General features: G+C 42.3%; 2 protein-coding genes across 22 annotated transcripts in view; both read right to left on the bottom strand.

Annotated features, from left to right (window-relative positions):
• Positions 1–14135, bottom strand: part of para (sodium voltage-gated channel paralytic) — a 101571-nt gene extending 87436 nt beyond the window's left edge. For all 21 annotated transcript variants that reach the window (XM_076524011.1, XM_076524032.1, XM_076524024.1 and 18 more), the window contains exon 1: positions 11906–14135. The gene's annotated coding sequence lies outside the window, so the exon portion shown is untranslated. The remainder of the gene's footprint in view (positions 1–11905) is intronic.
• A 154-nt stretch (positions 14136–14289) lies between these two features.
• Positions 14290–16822, bottom strand: LOC117217644 (glycosylated lysosomal membrane protein). The gene is made up of 6 exons (XM_033465409.2): positions 16661–16822; positions 15779–16036; positions 15500–15703; positions 15194–15424; positions 14806–15098; positions 14290–14734 (listed from the first exon to the last, which is right to left on the bottom strand). The coding sequence occupies exons 1-6, from the start codon at positions 16742–16744 to the stop codon at positions 14563–14565; spliced, it is 1242 nt and encodes a 413-aa protein (XP_033321300.1). The 5' UTR covers positions 16745–16822; the 3' UTR covers positions 14290–14562.
• Positions 16823–21454: the final 4632 nt, after the last annotated feature.

A 21454-nucleotide genomic window follows, 5' to 3' on the forward strand; every position in this document is an offset into this window, starting at 1 on the left:
CCGGCGACGGTAAACGCTCTGGTAAGCCTATTGGGATTGAGGTCATGCTATGAGCACGACGGGATTGGAACGGAGCGCTCTACTATAAGCTTCTGTCACCTAATTAAACTATTAATTCCACGAACTGTTACACATAATACCGAATCAAGACAATTGGAGACAGGTGAAACGATCGTGATCGACGCGCGAAGACGACATGACGCTTTTACGATCAAAGTTACGGTAATTTCTTCCTAATTCGCGCTCAGATTGCGCGCAAAAATGGACAATTTGGGAAGAGGAGATACGATTATTCTAGCTTTGAGTTTCGTTTTTATAATTGTTGGCAATCGGTAACTATGAAAACGAGCCGCAAGGCTCGAATAATCGTATCTCTTCGTCCCAAATTGTTCATTTTTGTGTACAATAATTTCTCTCCTAATTCGCGCTCAGATTGCGCGCAAAAATGGACAATTTGGGAAGAGGAGATACGATTATTCTAGCTTTGAGTTTCGTTTTTATAATTGTTGACAATCGGTAACTATGAAAACGAGCCGCAAGGCTCGAATAATCGTATCTCTTCGTTCCAAATTGTTCATTTTTGTGTACAATAATTTCTCTCCTAATTTGCGCTCAGATTGCGCGCAAAAATGGACAATTTGGGAAGAGGAGATACGATTATTCTAACTTTGAGTCTCGTTTTTATAATTGTTGACAATTGATAATTATAAAAACGAGCCACAAGGCTCGTATAATCGTATCTGCTCGTCCCAAATTGTCCATTTTTGTGCGCAATCTGAGCGCGAATTAGGGAGAAATTACTGTATTGCACGCCAGATTTAGAAACACTAATTCTCCGGCTTTTACAGGACACCGAGTCAACAAATTTTATTTTGTTCACAACTTCGTGAAATATTTAATGTATATAAATATTCTACAATATCGAAGAACAAAAAATGGTCCAATTCTTACTTAGAAGAGTTTTTACACATTCGTGCACAGGTCCGAAAGTAGTACGAACCGTGAGAAAATGAAAAGAATACATGACATTGTACTCTCAAATTATTGTTTCTTACGCATCGTAATAAGAATTGTAGCACTCTGAACGCGAAGCGAATTGTGAAAATATTTCTCTTGTGAAAGACCTTCCTACTTTATCGAATAAAAATCAGAGCATGCAGAATGAACAAATTCCAAATTGTTCTAAATTATTCTTTTCTTTAGGAAATTGTTTCAACCGATATTATACTGCACATTGTTTTACAGTTTTGAACTGCTTCGATCGATCTTAAGATCACGTAAAATTATTGGCCGAATCTGTTTCCTTTTTATTATTATATTCGAACGAAGCGGCCGCAGAAAACGAGAACGTAACTCGTGATAAAGACTAGATAAGACACTAATAGAGTAGTATTTGCTCTTTGAAATGCTATAATGTACATAAATCAGAGATGTCGGATAAACAAGCGCTCAATATTTATTTCAGGCATACAAAAAGAAGAAGATTTGATGGAAAATTTATTGCAATTTAAAATCTAGAAGTTACAATTACGAACCTCCTATTTAGAATTTCGATGAACGTGCGGGATATTCGTCAACAAAATTGTAGTAGGTCTGAGAGCCGCGAATTGTCCCATAGGCGTCGCAACGGGCCAAGTTTTGAGCGTTCCCCGATATCCGAAGTCCCCGGAGCGCGATAAACCGAACGCGGATGGGGCAAATGCACAACGAATATTAGAGAAACACATAATTCAACGGTTATGGAGTACGACGAAGCTCAATTTAATTGCCTATTGCAGCTTTTATCCTGCAGATATATGACTACAATAAAAACGGCACTCTGCCAACACGCAGGCTGGGAGAGAAACGGGGTCAGGTATGTCTATGGTAAATTAGCCTTCATCGGGAAATCAACAAAAGCATTTCACGTTACGAGAGGTCTCTGCTAGAAGGACTAAGAACCCGTTCTTTTTTTTTCATTCTTTCGTCAACCATACGAATGCTTTTTTCCTTGTCGCCGGTACGCCCGAAAATACGATTAACCCAGACCGGCCATTTTACGCGCGACTATGCTGATCGGATTGTCAATAACGCTAAAGAAGAGTCGAATGTGACTTGCGTAAAAAGAGTATCTCTCGACAATAGTCGAGAGCAATAGCTCAGTTTTTCTTCCGAGATCATTTAACGTAGCCAAAGTGGTCTTACAGTATAATCTGGACTCTTTTAGTACTTCGTTATTGTTGGTTTTCATATGTTAACAATTTAATATTGCAAACCAATGTATCCGGAGAAAAAGAAAACTTTGCGACCGACAAAATATCGACACATTACTTGTCTGTACGACGATTGTACATTTAGCAGCGTCTCTCGCATTGTAAGAAAAGTAACAACAAATTCCTTTATAAACGCCAAACGAGACTCTTGGTAAATAATTAATATCTCGAAGTATGGATATATTGTTTCCGCGTGAAATGAAGTACTTGACAATCGATTTTGTGTTTAAATATTACTTTTCTTCACTTAAATCGTCGCGAAAACTAGCAACATAAGCAGTCATTATTCAGATTCTTCAGAGTACAGTAACTTCTCCCTAATTGACGCTCAGATTGTGCACAAAAATAGACAATTTGTGAAGATATTATATATACTATTATATATTAAGACACGATTATTCGAGCCTTGCAGCTTGTTTTTATATCTGTTGAAAATCGACGACTACAAAAACAAACAGCGAGACTCGAATAATCGCATCTCCTCTTCCCAAATTATCCATTTGTGTGCGCAATCTGAGCGTCAATTAGGAAGAATTTACATCGGCAACTATGTACGAGTCCCCAACATTTTATTCGATGTAAGGTAATTTACCAGTTCCTCCACACGTTCAGAAGATTTTTAAAGAACATAAGGGGATCCATTTATCCGACAATTCACTGAATACATTTACAAAGCCACTGGCAAAAGGATACCGGATCATTTACAGATTACAAAATTACGAACGCTCTGCTATTCTAAAATATCATAATGCACAGTATAAGAACAACTTCATAAAATGTTCGGAAAATATATTCAGCTTATTATGTTCTATTTTAAAACACGTCCCATTTCGTTTATCAGATCGACATCGACTTTACAGTAATACAATTTGTACCGTGTATGTATTTTGCCGTTCTATCGGACCGCGTACCACCGGTGTACAATAAAAATCTATCGTCGCCGTTATATAAAACTGATTGGAAACGTGGTGTCAGAATAAATATCACGGATTTAAAGGAGCAGTAGTGACTGCATCGATTTAGATTAAAATATGCGCTGCAGAGGACCGCACGAATGTTACACTCGATAATAATATGAAGAAGACAATAACACGAGAATTCTCTGGTTGTATAGGTGTAGCAGAGTATTCATCGCTGACTACCGTATTATCGAACTTGTGCTACTTATTACGGGCTGTGTAAAGCACGGTTTCCATCGACTTCCGAGCGTTACGGAAATATCGAGAGAAGACGGTCCAAAGGTCTTCTTGAAAGCTCAAATCACGGATCAATAAATAGCAGTAATTCATAGAGCGGCCTGTAATAGAAAATGAGTCCACAATCTGCCTCGAGTGCTTCTGAAAACCTCTCAGACCGCTAGTTTTCAACGAATACCTTGATACCGCCATTTTGAATGTACACATTTCTCTACGTTTTCTGTCGCGCGATTTCGAGAACCACAAAATTCATTTCAACATTTACATTGCAACGTTCGAATGTGCCTCTCGTTTAAACAGATCGTCGGACCAATTCTTCAAAATCGCAAACTAGACCGCGGATTTTATGCATTTCTAGCGAAAATGGATCAAGGAAATACCGAGCAGTGAAGATATCAGAAGAATTGAACAACATTGTTACACAATTTCCAACGTTCTAGAACTATTCGAAGAAAACAATAGATTTTTATTTAACCACTGTTTCTTAGAGAATTGACGCAGCAAATTTTTATTTTGCATAAAGATCCGCGGATTTTTGTTATATTATAACAAATATACAAATATGAACGCCCATCGGATATCGAAGGTTAATCCAGGATTAAACCAGCAATGTAGACAACTATCGTATACTTTTTGCATATGAGATTAACCAGATTGCCGAATGAGAGCATCGAGCACTAAAATCGAAAAAGAACGCAGAACGAAGAAAGTCTGCTTTTATCGGAAAACTTGAACGAAACTTCCATTCATCCGGCACCGGGGATGAAAAATTTAATGAAAAGTAAACAATCCGGACGAACAGCTGATCATTGCTGCGCACAAATGTATGAAAAATTCGCCAGGTCTGTTCCCTAATTGAAATTCCGCATCGAACGAAACAAAGAACAAAACAAAAAGCGATAAAATGGCGATGATCATTGTGTCGAAGGACAACCGTTCGAAACGGTTGTTACAATTACGGTGTGTATCGCGAGGGATGGAACGCGATATTTTCGAATTTTCCAAGGGTGTTGCGAAGCGATTAGGGTAGGGGAAAGAGAACGATTTGAATTATCCGGGCTGGATCGCGTATAAAAACGCGCGAGGTGCGTTCGTGGTCGGCTACTGCATTCCCCGTAATTGCAAGTCTGCCATCTTGATGAAGCGTAGAGCGCACAGTGGCGCCACCAGAAACCACCGAGGACGGAAAACCGTTTTCTCCGCGTCGTGATGTGGCATAGCAGCGACCCGACGCCGACACCGCTGCCGACGTTGCGTGACGTCACGAACCAGGCCGGGTACGTTGCGGAAAAACGTTGTCATGACGACGACCGCTGACGCTACCGTCGCCGCACCGTCGTTACCACCACCATCCGCGCGATCCCTCTAGCTTCATCCAGCAATGCCAAGGATTAAAAATGGCCAAAAACCAACGGAGATCTGATTTTCTTCGATTCGCTCCCTCTCCAGCTCTCCCTATCTCTCTCTCTTTTTTTCTCTCCCTCTCTCTCTCTCTTTCTCTCTTTCTCTCTCTCTCTCTCTCTCTCTCTCTCTCGCTCCTGTTTCTTTTCTCTTTCGCGGAGTCCCTTTTGAACGGTTCTCGCGGTGTCTGTTAACCGTCGCGAGGGTCACGAAGACGATTGAAAAGAGTGGAAGTCGTGGCCCATGTAGGTCACCCCGTTTGAAGTGGAACTACCAGCACGAAATTCAAAATGGTTCGCGGAAAAGGTTAAATGATTGGAAACTGAAGGGACGTTTAAAACTTTCCTCTTTTTTTTCAGCTTAGTAGGTTGAACGCAATTGATGGATAACGTCGCAGAATTGGCGACGGTGTCGGCTACGACGACGACGCTAGGGCCGCGACGGAATGGAGCCACTACAACAATTAATCCGCAAAACGGGCGCAGCTAGAATTATTAACGTTTTAGGATTAAATTGCAATATTCTGCGCACGCGAGTCGATCCGCTCGCAGCGAAACGATACGCGGCTATGAATCCTATGAATATTTCAGGGGCTCTGTCAATGGTTTTCCATGAATTCGAATTTCAGACGAATTATGTAACAACCGAAATACTGGGAAAGCTGTGCAGAAGATAACAATCTGCACAGAGAGATAAGCGAGATTCGAAGTAGTAGAAGACATTGAGAGTCAGACACGATGGATCAACTTCAGTTTGTGCTAAAATAGACGATATTTGAATATTTCTGTAGCGACTTGTTTGTATCTCCCCTCCCAAAAAATACGTAACACTGTTTCTACGATGATTTCTGCGTACTCAGCAAGTAGTATAAGATTGCGAGAGTCAGACGTATCAGATAAATCAATTATTTTAGGGTAAATGAGATATCGATTTTCTAGGAGGAGAGAAAACTGTGTACTCGTGCTTGAGCGAATCTGCAATTCGCCTGAATATACTACGGTCTTGTAGGAAAATCGGGAGCTCCAAGTAGTATAAGATGGCGAGAGTCAGACGTAGCAGAAAAATATATCATTTTGTATTCGATTTTGATTTTCTGAAAGGTAGAAGCCATGCTGTTTTGTCCTCGATCGCTTCTACACCATTTGCAAATGTACTACCGTTTCGTAGAACTGTGAGGAATTCGCAGTAGTATAAGATACGCATAGTCAGGCATGCCAAAAGAAATTAATTTTGTACGAAGAAATACATTTTACGCCTCGGTAGGTGCGAATTACACGTGGCTGTGCTACTTTCTTCCGGGCGTGTAACAATTAATAGTAAATGAATTCTCAAAGAAACGTAACGTCGACTTTTTAAAAGCAGAAAACTGTGTATTTGTGCTTCAGCAGGCCTGAACTATACGCGATTGTACTACTGTCTCGTATGGATACAAGAAACTCCCGGTGGTATAAGATGCCGAGACTCGGTAATGCCAGATAATTTCGCTATTTATACAAGAAATGCGATATCGATCTTCCGAGAAGAGAAAGCGGCGCGTTTATGGTTAAACGGGGCCGAACTATGCATGAATGTACCACTGTTTTATAGAAATGTAAGGAGTTAGCAGTAGTAGAAGATGCCAAGAGGCAGACACACGCAAACACACACTCACACACACATGCATACGCCAGGGGTGAAACTACTCTGCCGAGTCTAAGAAGTTTAACCGCAGGATGCTTCCGATAGTTCGAGCTAGTAGAAGACTATTTTCAAGCAATCACAAATCACCCGATCCATTTATCCGTTAAACAAATAACTCCGTGACGTAAGAAACTTTATTCTTTTGTCGAGTTATGCCATCGAAGATGTGCAGAATTTTCTCAACCGGTAAAAATTAATACTCACTGTTCGTTAGTTAGTGAATTTAGAGAACGATTTAAAAATAAAATCTAAGTCTCCATAAATTGTTGTTCGATTGATATTGTTAATTGTTTCTTCTACTTATTCTGACCATAAACGTTAGTTTCAATTGCCTAACACACGGCAGATCAATTCTGGTATATCGAACCGAGGTTGGATTTTTTTTTATTTCTGTCGACATCACGAAATACGAAGTACAGTGGTGTGCGCAATTATAGACTGAAAATAACATTTACATCGTTAAATTTACCGATATCTGAACAAAAACTTAACAAAACGTTATATTTGTATATACCTATTTTCTATTATTTGTAATATAAAAATATATAATAATAATAATAATAATAATAATAATAATAATAATAATAATAATAATAATAATAATAATAATAATAATAATATATAATAAAATAAAATATATAATATCTGATGTTTTGTTAAGTTTTCATTTAAATATCGTTAGAAATATAAAAATTTCTTTGATTCTATAATCGTTCACACGACCGTAGGCCGCATAAATGTTTCATTCGAACGGAATCATGCCGTGAAACGATCGACGCCGAGGCCGATGTTTAACGAAGATCGAAGCGTTAGATACGTAATACGGATTGTTGCTCCCGCGGCATCAGCTGCAACGACACGACCCACAAAAGACAGAGTATATCTGAGGCTAGAGCATGGCGCAGAACAGGGCCATGCGTTCTTGCGAGGACAATCGATCGATTGTCCGTTTGCCTGCCTGGCTGCCTAACGCCTGACTCCTCTTACGAGTCTAACTCGCCGTTGCGCTTCGGGAGACCAGCCAACCGCCAGATGCGATCTCGATCAAGTGTTCTTCATCAATCGATAGAACCTTGAACCCTCTTATTATTTTCCCTATACTTCGGCCGTGTGCCCTCCCCATCGAGCGCTCTTCCCCCGCGTCTAACGTTAGAAATCCCTGTTGGGATCGGAAACCGTGCGGCTACCCATCGGCATTCCACCGGAGTGATTTGCAATTATAAGAAAGTCCGACGGGACTAGAAAAAAATATCGTACTTGGAAACGCGGTCAGGAAGTTTCAAACGGAAACTTCGTTTCTCGAACCAGTCTTTCCGCTTTGATCGCGCACGAAAGATACGAGAAAGATATCCTGCACGCGGAGGGACGAGTCGGAAGTTTCGAATGAAGTTTCTTCGACGAGGATTATGCTTTTGCACGTTTTACATTGCGCGGATTTTCGAACATGCAAACAAGGGAACGGCGCCTTGTGGTTTAAACGATATAATAACTAACGAAAAATTAGCTTATTCCGTGTCAAGGTTATTTGAAGATAGATTTGAATATTCGTGGTTAGTTTTAACAAAAGCAGACTCTGCCAACGGAAGATTCGTTATTTTAAGAACAAATCGGAATTTTTAAATGATCGCATCCGACGAATATCAATATATTGAACAAGGATTGACACAGGGATCTCGAATACCAGATGGAACTACACGAATTTATGCGCGAACTGCAGTAATTTCTCTCTAATTCGCGCTCAGATTGCGCACAAAAATGGACAATCTAAGAAAAGAAGATACGATTATTCGAGCTTTGCGTCTCGATTTTATAGTTGTTGACAATCGGTAAGCCGCAAGCCTCGAATAATCGTACCTTCTCTTCCCAAATTGTCCATTTTTGTACGCAATCTGAGCGCAGATTAGAGAGAATTTATTGTAATTGTAATATTACTTTTGATCATTTGAAATACCGAAGTTAATCCCAAATACAGTAAATTCGCCCAAATTGTCCCTCAGATTCTAAACAAAAATGGACAATCTGGGAAGAGGAGATACGATTATTCGAGCTTTGCGTCTCGATTTTATAGTTGTTGACAATCGGTAAGCCGTCCTCCTCCCAAATTGTCCATTTTTGTGCGCAATCTCAGCGTAAATTAGGGAGAATTTACAGTAATCGTAATACTTTTGGTAATTTGAAATACCGAAGTTAATCCGAAATACAGTAAATTCACCCAAATTGTCCCTCAGATTCTAAACAAAAATGGACAATCTGGGAAGAGGAGATACGATAATTCGAGCCTTGCGTCTCGATTTTATAGTTGTTGACAATCGGTAAGCCATCCTCTTCCCAAATTGTCCATTTTTGTGCGCAATCTCAGCGTAAATTAGGGAGAATTTACAGTAATTGTAATACTTTTGATAATTTGAAATACCGAAGTTAATCCGAAATACAGTAAATTCACCCAAATTGACCCTCAGATTCTAAACAAAAATGGACAATTTGGGAAGAGAAGATACGATAATTCGAGCCTTGCAGTTCGCTTTTATAGTTACCGATAGTCAACAACTATAAAAACGAATAATCGTGTCTCCTCTTACGAAATTGTCCATTTTTGTGCGCAATCTGGACGCGAATTAGGGAGAAATTACCTGTACCGAGAGCCGAATAACGCTCGCGTTGTGTACGAGGACTGCTGTACTTGCAGCAGCCTCCGAGGAGAACCGACATAACCAGTCTTAAGCCCCAGCGCAATCATTCGTATCGATTCCAACCGCCTACAGGCAGAAGCTAGACAGTGTCTCGAGGAAAAATAAGAAAAATCCGCCGAAGCTGTGGGAGAATCGACGAAGCAATAAAGTCGATCGAAACCCGGTGGACACCTACAGCTTTCGGAGCATTTGTGCTCCGAACATTGAGCGAGGCATATCACACCTGTTGCATTTGCTCGCCCATCGTTTGCCCTGCAAAATCTCCCTCCTTCTTTCACCCTCGCCGTTTCTGGTGCGCGCGCGTTTTTGTGCCACCGTTCCTCGATATGGCGCACTCGAAATTAGAAAGGCTCGAACCCCGTTCGAGTGAGGACGGCCTGCCCCCTCCCTCGCGCAACCCCACCCTTCGGACGACCGCGGTGACAGGGTACGAAATCGCACGCCGGTCACCGGTGACCGACGACGCCGCGTATTCCGAAGCGTGGATCCGCATTCGCGGCGCAAACCGAAGGAATTCGAATTCCGTAGAAACGCGTTCGATTACGAGATCGCGGCTAAAACGCTGAAAATACGAGATCGTGTATTTTGGGAACCGCGGCTGTGAAAGACCGCAATCTGTCGATGCGTTTGTCGGGCGATTGGGAGAAACGAATTCGTTCCTTCGAAGCAGCGAGAATTTCGAAATCGCATTTTCTTAGCGCCGCGCAAACGCGCAGAGAAACGTTACGACCGAATCACGAGGATGAAATCCTAATTGGCGCGTCTGAAACCGCAAAGGCGTCGATGTCGGATAATTAAGTACGAACGATAAGAGGTACGTAATTCGCTTTAATCGGAGATCCTCGGAAACGGAAGACCGGTTGGCTGATCGTTGTTTAGAAAAGTAAAAATTCATCGTGGAAAAAGTGTTGCACAGCAAACGCCAACAAGTAAACCTCGCCGCAACGAGTTTCCTGAATTAAACATTGTATACGCCCGAGGTGGCAGCAACAGGGACGATGTCTAAGGAATCGGCTTTGACGTCACGCTTTTCTCGCGCCGAATGGATGGGAAAATACGCTTCCTTTTAGCACAGACAATGTAGCTTTGATACGACCTCTGACATTACGCGGCCGTAGTAGTATCGATCTTTTATTTATTAAGGAAAATTGTTCGTAAAATTGTTCAACGGCGAAGACGGCGCCGTAAGGACGGCCCCTCTTTTTTCCTTCGTCGTGCCCGAAATTAATCGATCGACTCGCGAGCGCTTTTTAATCAACGACTACGCGGATCCCCGGGTCAATTAATCGCGATCAACTGGATTCGAACGATCCGGTACGCCTCTACGATTCATTAACGACAACGATCGTTGGTTGGACGTTGCCAGCACCGGTGACTCGACCTACAAACCTAACGCTGTCTTTTCTCCGAGCGTAAAAGGGACGGCCGGCCGATCGAACGGCTGGGAATGTTCGAGCAAAAAAAAAGAACTCGCAGATGAATCGGAACAGCGGATGGCCGCGAGGATCGGCGCGGGGGGAGGAGGGAGGGGGCGGTTCACGCGTTTCCCGCTGCGATAGAAAAAGTCTCCGGGAACGACGGTGTACACGATAGTCCGGTGATCGATATCATCGCACGACTCTTAAGCGGATCGTGCACGTCGTATTGACCGGCAATTTTCGCGCGGAGGAAGGTCATCGCGAGACACAAGAATACAAGCCATACGGGCATACAGAGGAATACGATATAACCCGCTGTCACGAGCGCTGCAACTACGACCTTCGCGGCGGCACATAAAGCTTGGCCGAAAAGCTATTTCACGTGCTGGCCGATCTCTCGCGAGAGGAGTCGGTGGGCGAGCGCCTCGCAGAGGAAGGAGAGGAAGACGACGAACGACAAGACGAAGATGAAGAAGAAGAAGAAGAAGAAGAAGAAGAACAAGGGTAAGGGGAACAAAAGGACGAGCCGAAGCGGTTATCGCTAGTGAACCCCTGACTGATCCCTGACCGAGGCGGTATCGATCGATATATCGGGAATGGAACAGCAGTCGCGCGTCACGCTATAAGTAGATATATGTCACCTGTGTGTGAATTTGTGTGTGTGTGTCTCTCTCTCCCGCTCTCTCTCTCTCTCTTTCTCTCTCTCTCTCTCTCTCTCTCTCTCTCTCTCTCTCAATCTGTCTATCTATCTATGTACGTGTGTGTATGTGTCACCTTACGGATTCGATTCGTGCGCTATCCTTTCCGAGCTAATCGAAATAGGCATAGGTGGCTGGACGATAATTGATTAGCGGAGGGAAACGTTTTACGTCACCGTCGAGGACGAGCGTGTATCCGGCTGTGTGCGCTCGAAAATCCGCTGGCGACGCGACGGAACGGAGAGAACGATTATGAAACGAGCCAGAAGGATTCGGGACGAGAGCAGAAGCGCCATTACAGCGCCTCTAGGGGAACACACGCGGTCTATCGGTCGCGGCCTGTCGCGGTGGAATCGCGGCGGAATCGCGAAACGACTGGGACTGCGACAGGCGAGACTGGGCCCCCACCCCCCTCCCCCTGGCATACACGGACGCACCGTGGTGTTTATGCTGTGTGTCGGGGAACGTTTCCACTGGCGGCCGACCGCGGTTTACTTATGAGCCCCCGGATCGATCCTTAGTCAATGTTTGCTCCAATACCAGAGACATGTATATGGGGTACACACTTACGGTCGAGGAGTTTCTCCGGTAGCGTAGATAGTCGCCGCTTAAACGAAAAGAAGCACGACGTAGCGATATGGAGAAGAGGCACTGCGACGTCGAGGAGGGGCGGGTTCTGAGATACCTCCGCGGGCCTTGCTTGTTCAGCCTCGGCAAGGGTAGCACACTACCAAGCAACGTACACTGTAAACTTAACACCGTACCACGACAAACTTTTTATTTCTTGTCTCTCTCTGTCTTTATCTGTCTATCTCTCGCTTTCTGTCTCTATCTCGCACGTTCTCTCCCTCTCTCGCTCTCTCTCTCTCGCTCTCTCTCTCTCGCTCGCTCTCTCTCGCTCTTTGATTCTCTCCCTCTCTCTCCCTCTCTCTGTCTAGCTCCCTTGTTCGTTCCTTCGCGATGCAGATAACGAGAGATATTCGAGTATCTTCGAGTTATTCTCCGAGAATATCTTCCTGCTCTCTTGTTCCTCTAGTTCTTGTCTGTTTTTTTTTGTTCTTCTGCTTGCACCTCCACCAGCACTCTTCTTCTTCTTCTTCTTCTTCTCCTTCTTTTTCTTCTTCCTAGATCTCTGTTCTTCACCGCAGCGGCAAGGACCCGCCCCGTGTCGCGCTACACAAACGTGTAGTGGATAAAGAGAGCGTAAAATTTGCTCTGCGACAACATTATCTGGCCGGTTATCGGTATCTCGCTGCAGTCGTCATTTCTTCGTTTCCTCGAGTCTCGCCGCCCGCGTCGCAACGAAAATTGATCGCGTTGCGCGCGACGGTCCCTTTCTGGGGGACAGACCCGACGCGTTCTACCTCGGTCACCGCTGTCACCCCCGTATTGCTGGTTTCTCTGGCTACTAACACGATTCCTTCCCGTCTTTCCAGCCTTCCTACCGTTCTTCGTACCCTTAACTACCCTGACCAACTGGATCCTCTCCACTTCCTTTCTCTGTTGGTTCCTCCTGGCACATAGAGGCGCGCGCGCGCGCGCCCGTGGTCCCTCTCTCCGTCTCTCTCTCTCTCTCGCTCTTTCTCTCTCTCACTCTCTCTCTCTCTCTCACTCTCTCCCTCTCTATGTTCCTCCTCTTGATTCCGCTCTCTTCAACCCGTCTACACCCCCCGCGATCTCGAGTTCTCTCTTTCTTTCTCTCTCTCTCTCTCGCTCTCTCTCTCTCTCTCTCTCTCTGTCTGTCTCTTTCTGTCACTCCTTACTCTAGCGCTCTCACTCGTACTGTTTCTCTCACTGCCTCCTCCCACCTACGGCGCACACTTTCTCACTCTTTCGCATCGAACCCCCCCGTTTTCTACCCCTCTCACTTCGGCCGCCACTAGCACACTCTCTCCTTTCTTGTCCGTCGACGTTTTCCTACGTCCGCGGCTACCCTGCTGCCGACTCTCCGTTAAATCCGGCGGGCCCCGGCCACGAAACTTCACCTTGTTCACCAGTTCGAATCCCACCGAGTCTGTAAACCACCCCTCTTAGTCTGGCGCGCCGTTTTCCTGCCAGAAAAAGCTTCTCTCGCGGACTGTCGCGATTAGACAACCCCGACGCGGACGTTATTGCACCGCCACGCGCCAATCTCGCGCAGCGGACTCAACTGGAACTAGTTTCGAGGCACCCCGCTGCACCCGCACCATTCGCAACCCGCTACGCGAGAGTCACCCCCTGTCCGACCACCCACCGGACTCGACTACCCTGCGCGAGAGACTGTCGCAACTACAAAACCGTACCCGACCAATCACGATTGCGGTAGACGGTAGCCTCCGCGCCAACATCGGATCCACCGCTGACCCCCCCACGATAAAAGCCTTTTCACGGAATCCTTTTCGAGGATCGTCGGGGCCGGGGCCGTGATCGTGTCCACGCCAGCAGGATAACCGCGAGAAACAATGCCTGTCCCTCGTAATAGCCGTTCGATTATAAATAGTGGCGAGGTCGATATCGCGGTTAGGATTCGTAAATTCGCACGCCCCGGACTTCCGTACCACGAATGGATCAATGAAATGTACTCCTCCACCGACAGCACCTCACCCGCCACCCCCGTGATAGCGAGAAACACGGTACCACACCGCGCCACCCTTACTAACTTTACCTGAAAACATTCGTCCACCTTTTCGGAACAACCGACCGCTTCTGCAAGCCCGGCTGTGTAGAGCTTTCTTCTTGGAACTGGCGACGCGATTGTGCTGCGATCTTTACCGTCATTCTGGTACCGTCGCCATTGTAGCCGAGGACAATTGTCTGCCATTCAATGGGGGATTATCTCGATGAACTCCCACTTATTGTCTTCTTTTTTTCCTTTCTCTTCCTTTTACTTCTTCTTTCTCTTCTTTCTTTCTTTTTTTTAATCATTGGTCCCGCGGATCGCGTCATTGGAGAACAGAGATTTACAGAAGTAGTGCTTTGCGTGTGTACGTATTTTTGATTTATTAATGAAACGTGTATAAATTTGTACAGCATAGTTCGTTTGCATTGCGTTGATATTATACATCAAATTGATTGGTGAATTAACTTGAAAATTCGTGTAAAAAATATATGTGCTATACTATGTATGTATATAAATATAGGAAAATCTCTTCGTCTGAGTTAACGGTGGTATCGCAAATACAACTAATCGTGCACAAATATGTCTATCGAACACGACGCAGAAATTTTTGTACGATCTAGAGATTCTATCATTGACTTAGATACGACTCACTACGTCGCTTATGAATCTTGCGAGCACATAAATATATACCGGTTGCTATTAGAATAAGGAGCGGAAGGCCGATGCCAATCGAAATGATCATAATCACCAGGTAGGAGAAATTTTCTTTGGGCGGTGTGCCGTAACCAACTAAGAACGTCCTGAAAAAAGACTGTTATCAGATTGGTCCAAATGTATAATAAGAACGTGATTAAATGAAACTTGAAATTACCACGTGGAATAGTACGTCTTTCTATAAAAACCGTCCCCTTTTGCTCCTAGTGATACTATAATTCTTTGAGTAAGTAGACCGTTTACTTTGTCTCCGTAATAGCAATACAACAAAGAGTTTTTAATTGCATTTGTGTGATCAGCAACTTTTATTGGCGGATATTGCACTGTTTCCGTAAAATTCGTTGAATCACGAAATACGCTTGTATAGGAGACCGGTCTCCATTGCAAGTAAGCTCCTTGTGTTTGATAGTTATTCATGTTTGGATAAGGTGGAGTACGCACTTCAACAACCTGCAACAACAATCAAATTAAAATTGGGATGACACTTAATCTCTGTTACATATGAATAAAAAATCATCCAAGAAATATTTGTAACTAAATATTACCTCGAATACGCCTGGAGTGTGTTCATCGTCCAAACTTTTTTGAGGATCTACAAACAAAGGGATGTCTGGATTTCCTTCCCCTACCACTAGTAATTCAATGGCAAACCTACTATTGGTGAATGTTTTGTTAATTTGCATATGATCAAGTATAATGTCCACCTGAGTGGAATTCTCAGTGTGCAACATGTGCGGCATTATTTCTGAATGGTCAAGGGAACAAAAACCTATCAGCTGTGAAATGAATAAACATAATATAATGGATTGTAGTACGAGTATCAAATTGAATACTTAATTAAAATATTTTACCGAAAACTTTACTGTTCCCTGTCTACTAGTATTTGTAAATGCATCCTTGTAATCTTTGCCTTCCATGTCCAGGGAAACAAATTCGTTGTTTCTAGTTAAAGTCTTTCGTTCCCATTGGAAAAACATAGGATTTAGAATGTTTGTGTTTACAACATTGCTAATGTTTATAAATGCTGTGTCGTTTAAATCATTAAATTCTATAATCTGAAAGATTAAATGTTTTCATTAATTTACAGAATATAACATATTACAACAGAAAATGATCTTTGTTATACTGACCTTATTTATAACTATACCAAATGTATAAATAGGTTCTTCCGTAAATATTACTGAATTCTTTTTCCTCGCAATGAAGTCCTCCCAATCTATATGAAGAACTGCTGAAGGTGAAGTGAGGGCTAATAATATGGATGGATTGCCACCAAAATCCCATAAATAATGCAAGGTGTCATTCAGGCCATCAGCTCTTAAATGAACTGTTGTCAAATTTGTGTCTTTACATAATTCACCACATCCAGGATTCACCCATGATCGTAACTAGTGCCAGGCAAATTCTTTTATATAAAAAAATGTAAATATATAGTTTACAGCTCGATATGTATGTAGTGCATTTATCACAGTTTCATATTTCAATTACCATAGACTAGACGATTTCATTAAATCATCACAAAAGTGCTAAATAATAATTTTTGTAAAATTATTTTTAGTATATTTATATTCTTCACGTTCCAATGTAAACGCATGTAATATAAATCGACATTAAATTACCGTATTTTTGTTTATTTTGCTGACAACATTATTTCAATGACTTTATTTACTATAACTTGTTTTTAAAATTTTGTGCATTACGACAATATCGCTCGATTAGTTCTCACGTTAATTAATAAATGGGTTATGGGATCTCGTGTTCCTTATTAAGCAACGGATTGCTCCCAATTACCATTGAATTGTTATTCAACGACTATATATATATATATAATCCACGATATTACTATAAGCTCAAAAGAGACTCCAACAGACTCTGGACATAAGATAGAACAATCGGTCGATGAATCATAAATGTACGACCTTTGTTTTTCATTCGAAAGGACATTGATTCAAATACGTGAATAATGAAGAGTAGAATTATTCGATGTCAACTATAATTGTAATGTCACTTACAGTTCTCTGTGTGCAGTATCCAAAATTTATTGTCGTTACAAACAATAATAATGACAGAACCGCATTGTACATTATGTCTGACATGTATAAACAGACCAAATCATTCACCAATAACACAACCGTAACTTGTGACGCTACTGATCACTACTGAGCCTAAGACTCCAGACGCGCTCGTATCAAAATGGATCTTCAATATGGCGACTGTGGCGACGCCTACAAAGAATTCGTCAATGTAGAACTATTATCAGCTATTATCAGCAAATTCTTGCGAACTGTACAAAATAATTGTTTTCAAATTCTTCCGCGTCGTCTTTTAAACTTCTTGCATAATAGAGAGTACAATAAATACTATCATTAAACCTTGTAAAAAATCAAGATAACATTTATAAATAGCAAAACCACAGAAGAGATATAGGAGCACTGCTCCTGGAGCAGATAATATCAATAGAAACAAATTAAAAATGTAACGTGAAATAATATAAAATTTTAGTATTAATCAATACAGCCAGATAGAACGTCGTTTATCACAACATTCTTTTCGCGATTACTAATTCTCGAGCGGGGGCCGTAGGCCAGTCACGTTCATTTAGTTCAATTTTCTCAGGTAATCGACGCTCATGAGGAAAGGAAGTTATAAAGAGTCTCAAATTTTTAGGTCAGTACTGATGACGACTATATATGCTATGAAAGACCGTAAGATGTTATGTCTATCCTTATATCTCATGTGTGATAGAATCCAGTCTCGTTGGAAACTTATTTTTTCTTATGCTGCAGTTCTATGTAGTTCGCTAACTGGCTGTTCTATTTAGGTAGAGGGCGTAAGAAAACCATTGATGCTTAGCAATGTCGGTATTTCAGATTGTGTGACAGAGAATTCTATACGGTGATTAATCTAATTCTGTATCTCTACATAAAATCTAGAAATTTTCAAGTAATTAGTAAACTTTCATTGAATGATGGAAATAACTAAATAACTGAACATCGAGAATTCAAGATATCTTTAATCACTTGCGATGAACGCGCTTTCGTACAGTCGATAAAGTCACTAAAATCTGCGAGATAAAAATTGCGAAACATGCTTGTCGATATTGGATTCTGTAATAAATGAATACATGTGTGCTCAGTCCGTCAAAAATTGTCCTTTCGTTAATTAAGTGGCCTATCGTGAATATACATACTTACTGATATACTTACGAGGTTTCCAAGAGCCTATTGTTAGGCTGTTTTCCATGAAATATTACATTATCAATGTTGTATTTCGCGCCGAGGGAAGGAAACTCGTACCCCATTGGCCATCAAATTCCGCCAACGGTGGTGGAGTTACCAATCCTCGACACAGTATCTCATTCGACGAAATTACTCCTGTGAGGATTCACCGATTCAGCAAGGGAAAACCACTGATGGTAGACAGATGAAAAATAGTAGACATAAAATCGAAGATACAATTTATAGTATTAAACAAAATATTGTGAAGTATCATTAATTTGATCCAAATCACCGAATATTATCTAATCTCACTTGCGCACTGTTCACAATTCTTTTTAATTAAACGTAGTCTGCAGATCTTATATTTTTATATAAAATATCAGTCTAAAAAATACGATCAAATTAATATCGTCTGCCGTTCAACGTTATAATATTAAACGTATTAACACATTGAATAAACTCTCGTTTAATGTTCGCATTTTTTCAAATTATACCTAGATATAATTAAGTTCTACAGTATAATTATAACAATAAAAGTTTATCTTGTCATCTTGTGCATGCATTGAAGTAGATAGAATTGTTTCATATTTTATTTTTTAATAAATGCAGTCAAATAATTATGAGTACATGTTACACGAAATTTTCAAAGATTTTAAGGTTGTTGCAAAAGTAATCTCGGTTTTTCAAATAGATAGCTTTTTAAAAAAAACCGAAATTACTTTTGCAACAAACCAACAGAAACGATAAATTTGCGTTCTTCGATTTTACTCGTATCACAAATTTGCATTACTACACGATATTTCGATCCTATTTCTACTAAATATCGCCGATAACTGCCGTTAAAATTCTTTTTCCTCGCCAGACAACAATGCCTCTTTTTCGAGACACCGTATACAGTCGGGGAACGAGAACGTGCAAAAAGAGCATTAACTTGCAGACTACGACCTTGACCGAAGCAGTGTCCGCGCCTGAAGCACATACGTACGTATAAATGTCCGTACCGTACGTCTAGCGTCTCAAGGAACTTCGTCCCATCGGGTTCTCGCTCGATTTCTTCCTACGTACAAAATGATCGTGTTTCAGAAGCAAGCAGGGCCGCAATTACAAAACCGACGACAGAAGGACTCACCCGCCGAAATCTCGTTTTCCACCGACCGTTTAGCAAAATACATTTTCTTAAACAAAACAAAAAACCATTCGACGGTTTAACAATACCGTGATGAAGGTCGTCGGAGGAAGTCGGATACAACCTATGTACCGGGTAACCTAGTCGGAAACTAGTTTTGCACACCATCGAGCGTCCCGCTGCTTACGAACAATGAATTACTCTGTTTCGCCGCTTAATCGAAATAAATCTCCGTTAACGAATAATAGCGTTTAGCGTCCGCGAAACCGAAGAACCGACTGCGTGACCCCGAATCGATTTAATCTCGACTCTAAGCATTTTTAGAAATCGTACTTCTCTCGGTGTAATTTTTGAAATAAACAGTGGAAATTTTCTTACCTTCCATCGATCGCCGTCGACGTTTCTCCGATATCCTTCGGCTGGAAAACTATCGAGAAAACACACCACCGATCGGTTCGCCAGCACACCTTTTTTTCGTGAGGTCCTCCCTCGCAGCGGGTTTGCGATAATGATAAGGAGGGTCGTGGAGGAACCGCGACGGGTAACTGCGGGCCGGGCCGGGTCGGGTCGGGTCGGGTCGGGTCGAGATCGAATCCGAAAGCGAGCGTGTAATAATTGCAGCCGGCGCGACGGCTGAAGGACCTCCGACTGCACGTATAACTTGCGCTCCGCCGGTTGCCGGCTGCTCGGCCGGACGAAAAACAGACAAAGAGTCTTCTTGCGCCGTGAGTAACGCCGGGTCTCTCGGCCAATCAGAGGAATCGGCACGATCGCGGCCCGCGTTCAATCGGCCGGTCGTCGAGGAGCTTGATGACGCTGCCGTCGTCGCGTTTTATCGAGTCGGCTACCTCGAAAAACCGACAACACTTTTTTCCCCGGCGTGGATGAACTTATTTAAAAAAATACAGGGTGTCCTCGGAAATAGGAGCGACCATCTTGAAGCGCCTCCCTTGAAATTCGAAACTGGGAGAACGTTGGTTTCGGGAAGAGAATTTCCTCTCAGTTTCGTGAAGTGCTTTTTCGTTTTCATAAAAGACATCGATACCTTGACAGGCTTTAGAATAAACGAATTACTTCACGGTCGCGTTACTTGAATTTATTCGGTTCCATTTGAAAAATACTTCTACCCTTGCAATCGTATCGGCTTTCTAGGCTTTGTAGTCGCAAATTTAATAATAACTCTTAGTTAGATTATTTCATTTCGGCCGCAATGAGAACTGCACCTTGCGGTATGCATCTTGTCCGCGCACACTATTCCAGCGACTCTTGTCGTTCGAAGCTGGACAACGGGAGTCGTTGAAGATATGCTTCTACTGTTTCGAAATTAGTCGTGCTTATCTGATAAGAACATGATCGATCTGTGCATTAATCATGACGCAATTTTACATCTATCGATTTAAAGAATGCTACAGTATACTTGCGTTCACAAGCATCGTTTGAATTATTTATTATGCATTTTCAGGGAGCTGACGAAAGTTTGTTATGGTCCGCGATGCTGAACAATGGAGAATCCAAACGAAATGCCTGGTTACGTTATCGCCTGCTACGTGCAGAGAACTAAGGGCTAGGTGCTTAAAAGTTCGTAACGTGGGAACACCGTTCACGATCCGTGGACGTCGAGACTGTTCTAAACCATCGAACTACCATCTATGGTTGCTAGTCCTAGCCAGTTTGTCCGGATTTGTGCGCTACACGCAGGAATCACGGGCAATTAATCAGAAAAAGTACGATGTTCGTTATGTTCTACATAAGATTTTCCATTACAGCTGAGCATAAATATAGAATATGTAATTTATGGCAAGGTAAGAGGAAAAATAATGGGAAAGCTAAATATTGTCTTTAAGCCTATTAATAACTTAAAATAACTTAAAAGTAAAACGTAATTATTTTCTAGCGGCCTGTATTACTCCAGATGTTTATATTGGGCCGTAAATAAAATTACTGGACGTCATTGTGAAATATCTGTTAAGCTGGCAAATTGATCTCTCGTTCTATAACTTTGATTCTTTGAAATCCCTAAATTTTTTGAAGATGTACATTAACAAATATATTTCTTTGGATTATTTCGCCTCGTTGATGTTACATTTGAGATTAATGCGAAGAAAACGTTTCAACGGACGCACATTATTTTGCATATTTAAAGAAATTGCATGCATCCGTTGCCAGGACAGAAATCCGTACGTCTCGATAACCATCGAAATTGTGAATTTACACTTGTTCAAGTGATTTTCCTCGATTTTCAGTATGCCGCTGCCAGCCTAGCCCCAATCTACAATTCCGCAACACCCAGTACATGACGCTCCTTTCATCCCCGATGGCCGAATCGTTCACCAGAACTGTCCAGAAACGTGATTCCCGATCGGCCCGGTCGCAAGGATACTCTAAAACAATGGGTATTGCGGGGGATTGCGCAAAATAGGGAATGTAAATTTTGGCGAATGCTGTGGTAACGCCGCCTGTCC

This window comes from Megalopta genalis, chromosome 8 (genome assembly GCF_051020955.1).
Source record: "Megalopta genalis isolate 19385.01 chromosome 8, iyMegGena1_principal, whole genome shotgun sequence".
NCBI classification, from domain to species: domain Eukaryota; kingdom Metazoa; phylum Arthropoda; class Insecta; order Hymenoptera; family Halictidae; genus Megalopta; species Megalopta genalis.